This window comes from Acipenser ruthenus, chromosome 3 (genome assembly GCF_902713425.1).
Source record: "Acipenser ruthenus chromosome 3, fAciRut3.2 maternal haplotype, whole genome shotgun sequence".
Lineage (NCBI taxonomy): Eukaryota > Metazoa > Chordata > Actinopteri > Acipenseriformes > Acipenseridae > Acipenser > Acipenser ruthenus.
Window position 1 is genome coordinate 27,439,934 of NC_081191.1, and position 5,623 is coordinate 27,445,556.

At 34.5% G+C, this 5,623-nt stretch overlaps 1 protein-coding gene across 2 annotated transcripts; it reads left to right on the forward strand.

Annotated features, from left to right (window-relative positions):
• The first annotated feature begins 1,636 nt into the window (after positions 1-1,636).
• LOC117394864 (heat shock factor-binding protein 1-like) lies at positions 1,637-5,623 on the forward strand. 2 transcript variants are annotated; one of them, XM_033993520.3, is made up of 5 exons: positions 1,637-1,826; positions 2,136-2,313; positions 3,998-4,064; positions 4,692-4,786; positions 5,288-5,623. In XM_033993520.3, the coding sequence occupies exons 2-5, from the start codon at positions 2,239-2,241 to the stop codon at positions 5,291-5,293; spliced, it is 243 nt and encodes an 80-aa protein (XP_033849411.1). In that variant the 5' UTR covers positions 1,637-1,826; positions 2,136-2,238; the 3' UTR covers positions 5,294-5,623. The 2 variants fall into 2 exon arrangements, with proteins under 2 accessions (XP_033849411.1, XP_033849410.1); XM_033993519.3 differs by having other exon boundaries at positions 1,640-1,826; positions 2,139-2,313.

The following is a 5,623-nucleotide window of genomic DNA, read 5'->3' on the forward strand; positions in this document are numbered from 1 at the left end:
AGCTAAACGAGCGTTCTCCAAGTGTGGTGGACTTTTGCTTGGGGATAACATGCAGACCAGAGTCGGAGGACCTCAGCTTGCGGGCAGGGACATAGCGGGTCAGCAGGTTGAAGAGGTACTCAGGACCTGTGTGATGAAGGGCATTGTAGGTGAGCAGGAGAGTTTTGAAAATAATCCTGAACTTTACAGGTAGCCAGTGCAGCTGGGCAAGACCGGGGGTGATGTGATCACATTTTTTACATCTGGTGAGGATCCTGGCAGCGGCATTCTGGACTAGCTGCAGTTGGTTTATGGTGCATGCCAGGAGACCACCATATAGAGAGTTGCAGTAGTTGAGTCAAGAGGAGACAAATGCTTAACAAAGTATCTCCGCATCTGGGAGGGAAAGGTAGGGACGGACTTTGGCGATGTTTCGAAAATGGTAGAAGGAAGATTTGACTACGGAGGAGATGTGGGCTATATCAGATTCTAGTTCCTGTGGTGTGTGGCTACCACTGGTAATTTTACATATTTGAAGTAGGAGATTCGTAAATTACACTTATGAGGACATTTCTAAAGAAAATGAATTTTCAAGTGGATTTTTTAACATTTTTTGTCACATTCAAACTAGGTCAGTGTGGGTATACTTGATCACAGAATGAAATAATTATTTATTTAGTAATCTGCAGAGCAACTGCTTTTGCTGTATAATACTGTATACTTTAATAGATATTTGGTCTGATACATGCTCTAAAGTTAAGTCATGTCATTCGGACCTCAAAATGGTAGAATTCTCACAGTGAGCAAAGGGATAAACAGTACCCAACTTCCTGAAAATGTTGTGTAGTGATTTTTATATAGATTGTATATATTATATATTTTTTGTTGCGACTTTCTGTTATATGGAATGTAATAAAGGAGAACCAAAACTATGAGTTTTTTTCTCCTTCACTTTACAACGCCATTTCCACTTTTGTTTTATCTGAAGTGTTTAAAGTTAAAATTCAGTTTTCATTTGCTTGTTCAGGTACAAAAAGGCACAAGTAAACCTCATGTTATTACTTTATGAAAATGTGTTGATGGCCACTACTTACTGTGAACAATCGGCAATGGCAAGAAATGAAAATAAATAAATAAATAAAATGCGGTGTCAGCCATTATGAACTATTTATTTCAGGAATAAACAAAACAACGTTTAACTTGAACTGTTATTTAGCATCCTTTGTTTTGTAGTTAATTCACTGGGTTAAAGTAAGGCCTACACAACTTATTACAACAAAGGATATCATATATATATATATATATATCATTTAAACTTTTTGTGTACATTATTTTTATTTTATTTTTTTAAAATATTTTTCTTCTTATCAACCTTCATTTTTGTACATTGCAGTTCTATGCGCCCCCAAAACAAAAGTGGTAATAATTTAAAATAGTTGTTTACATCAAATTGGTGAATGCTACAATAACTAACCGTGCTGCATGCATAAATTAGCAGAGATTGGAGTGAGGTTTGTGAATACAACATTGAGATCGATTTGAATTTCCTTTCTGCTTAAATTGAGGCCAGAAAGTTCTTAAAACGAATGACTGTTAAAATCCCTCTATTAGCAACCGTTACTACTGTAGGGTTAATTTCCACAAGGCTTCAGAGAAGGGAAACGCCTCTTAATATTTTACCTTGTTTAGCCAGATTAGGCTCTTAGGAAGTCAACAAGGGAGTGGCCCCATGCGACGGATTGCTGTTTTAAATACAATATTGTTTCTACTTAAACATTATTCTTGAACGAAGAGCTGAATCAAAAATAATTTCGAACCTACTTTGAGAGAAAAGTCAACTTACACAGGTACATTTCTTGCTTGTAGAACTTTCGTCACAGACAGTTTCGGTTTGTTACTAAAAACCTGACAGGCAGTGTAACTACCGTATACATTTCGCAGACTGAAAATAGAAGTATAGTCATGTTTATAACCTACTAATTCCTAAAGAAAAAAAAAATCTAATTGAAATAACACTTTCTTCGGAACATGCTGTTGACAATTGTTGAGATTAATTTAAAGAAATTCTGTTAGAAGCTTTTTTTGGCATGGTAACCACTAATGGCTCGGGGAATGTTTCTGCCCGTTTGACTTGCTTTTGTTTGTGTCTGAATCAACAGCTCTTGTTGCCAGGATTGTGTTTGGGACGCTTGTCCTTCAGTCCTATTGGGAGACTAGGGAGAGTGTTTGGTGGACAGTTGGAAAAAAGAATCATATCCGATGAAGAGTAAACGGGATCAGCACTACAGGATGGCAGACGGTAACCCAACATCAGTACAGGACCTGTCGGCATTTGTAAGTTACGGGTCTGTGATTGGAAATTACTGTCTCCTGAAAGTTTGTAATAATGCGGAACTAATGTGAATTGATATACTAATACTGCAGATACATGGTTTTTAAAGGTTTCAAGAAGCCTATCTCGTGTACAGCTAAATAATAAATAAATAAATAAATAAATAAATAAATAAATAAATAAATAAAGAAACGCAGACAGCTCACAGCAATTTCATTTGTGTTATGTACAGCAGCTACACATCAAATCAAATGTTTAACAATTAAACATGAATCTAATGCAATATATTACAAGTATTTATACTTTATATGTGCGTCTAAAATATAGTCTAAAACACTAAAACGTGTTTGTAATCTGTTTCATAAGACGTGTGTTTAATTCTTCAACACTATAAAGACAGTTGTGTTTATTAAGTATAACTGGGACCCACATTTACACCAAATAAAATCTAATGACAATTTAGGTACACTTTTTTTTTTGTAACGTTACAAAATTGTAAAAGGTATAAATCAGATCTGTTACAATTGTGGTAGTGTGATGTATCTCCTTAGGATAAATACTGAATCTGAGTTTGAAAGACCTTTTCTTTTTGGAGGCTGTAGTGTTCAAGGACCAGTAAAACACAAACAAGTTTCAGGAAAAAAAACTTTGTAAGGACTGGATAGTAGTTTGTATCAGTGTAATTGGTAGCACACATCTTCATGTGTGTTTATGTACTCTGGAATCTGTAAAAGAAGGAAAGCATTGAGTTACAGTTTGATTAAATAATGTATTAGAATCTAGGCAACCAATTAGCACAAGTACTAGAAAGGTACTTTTTACATATTCATGCTACTTTAACATGTTATTATTATATATATTTGTTTCTAATACAACACATAAATGTGTTTTTATAAACATAGGACATGTATACAAAAATAGTCGCCTGCAATAAATATTAAAAAAGTTATGTATACGTAAGTTTATAAAATAGTTGTCTAAATATTATAGAAGCAAACTAGATAAATAAAGTTAAAATAAATTACAAAATATTCCTTGCACATGTGCTTCAGTTTATCTAATACATTCAAATGCTAAGGTATTGATGCAAAGCTGATGAAACCCAATTAAATTTTTTGTTAATTGTTTTAAATTTCAGATTACCCCATAGCTATTTTATAATCACAATATGGCACTCCAGGGTGTGTGTCATAGTGGGATATAGCTACTTATTAGGAGTTTGAAGGCACTTGGCTTCACCGTGTATCTCACAACGCACCCTGAGCCATTGTGGAGTCCCACAATGACATACCGTCGGCCGTGCTGTGTTGCTTAACAACACTGAGGTACATTTCTTAAAGGTGTATCAACCTCAAACAATAATGAGAAGTATCAGCTAGATAACTAAAACATTTCCTACGATTTCACAAAGTGCAGGTTATCCACAGAATGGGAGCATTTTCTATAATAATATGTGGTACCTTGAATTCTTAAATCTTCATTTATTAATCACATGATTTATAAAGTAAATTTTACATTAAGCATTTGGACCAATACAATAAAAACTGGACATTTCAAAAATGGATCAGTGCAATAAAAAAATGTCAAGCTGCCAAAATAATTATTAGCTACAGTAACAATATTATTAAACAAAATACTTTTGGAACACTCTGACAGATACTATGTTGCTTTCTCTTTTCAAAACAGGTTGAAACAACAATGCAGAATCTACAGGGAAAGTTTCAAGTGATGTCCAACCAGATAGTCTCAAGAAATATCCTTTAAAAAGAATAAAAACTTTCCGGACAGTAATCTTTAACAGGTTGCATGTAATAATAATTTTAAAAGTTGCTGGTAAAGGAGGCTATACCACAACCAAAGTATTTTAAAGGACTAAAGTATTGTAGTTAGTTATGTCTTTGATTGCAGTGCTTCTTGCTATATTTGTCTCAAATTCTTGGTGAAAGAATAATTCACAAAAAGCCCATATATAGTAACAAAAAAATATATTAAGATGCTTATTAATGCAAACTGTTTTCAGCTTGACCAATGCTTTATCTGCATGGTGTATTGTTTGCATGAATCTCATTCGGTAATCAAGTGACTGTGCATTCTATGAGATTCCTCATTACACCCCCCCCCCCCCCCCCACCATATGATTTTAAGAAACCATGCATGCAAATCAAGGGACAATCAGAAAACAGCTCTTCTAACCCCATGCCCCCCCCGCGCAATTCTGTAAAATGCTCTAATAGAAAACAACTGTGGCTTGTGGGTTTTAGGGTGATCAAATTGACCCCTAACAAACTATACTAACTTCCACTTCTGTTTTAACTGTATGTATTGGAATTGATATTAGTAACAGCAATGAAACTAAAACTGTTTTTCTTTAACATTTTACTGGATGAAATGGGGACCCGTATTGATGACCTGGAAAAGAATGTATCTGATCTGATGACACTAGCAGGAATGGATGAACCAGTGGAAGATAGCAAGGTAAAAAAAAAAATACATGAATGTATCAAATACATAGTACAGCATTCGAAGTGCTGGCTAGCTGGGGATAAACATAGTAATACTAAAAACAAGCCTTATGGTTGATTGTTTAAAGTTCAATAACTGATGAGAAAGCAAACTGTGAACATAAACTTTATTTAAATAATATACATACTGGTATCTCCCACAAAGAATAGTAAGAGTTAATCTTAGTAATGTTCTACTGTGCAGAATCCAATGACATCACACCACAGGAGAAAAAAATGTTAAGATGTGTTGTGTTGAAAGCTTACTCTCACAATGTCCATGTTTTCAGATACACTATATGGATCCCAAGATAAATAGCATAGGATGTACAATAACCAAGAAGACATGCATAAGTAGATGACTATTAGCTATATTCTAGAGAACCCTTCAAAATAGAAGAATGCACAATTCAATATTGTTTCACTATATTAATGTTAGTTTTTAATGTGACTCTATCCTTTCTTACCTTTTTAGCAGTAAAAGTGAAAAAGCAAAAAACTTTTGCCCAGCAAAGAATTAGTTGGAAACATTTTACAAGTTGGAATTCACTACAAGAGGGTGGAAAGTCGTGTGATTGCTGTATACATGAACCAGAAAATACATGTAATTCTGAACAAAATGAGACTCCCTCAGGACAACTGGCAGACGAACATTTAGGAGGGTCCTAACCACTTTCCTATTTGTATGAACACTGTGGACACTCAACACCAATGCAAAAAAATGGAAGAGAAGATCAGATTTTGGTGGTCTCTCCACATCTGGACTTATCTGTGACCGTTTACCACTCAACCAATAAAAATGCCAAACATC

Bases quoted from the DNA above. Each gene is read 5' to 3' on its own strand.
- LOC117394864 (XM_033993520.3), top strand. From the start codon at position 2,239: ATGAAGAGTAAACGGGATCAGCACTACAGGATGGCAGACGGTAACCCA. The intron at 2,314-3,997 runs GTAAGTTACGGG...TTTTCAAAACAG, and splicing joins TACAGGACCTGTCGGCATTT to GTTGAAACAACAATGCAGAA. The intron at 4,065-4,691 runs ATATCCTTTAAA...TTAACATTTTAC, and splicing joins CAACCAGATAGTCTCAAGAA to TGGATGAAATGGGGACCCGT.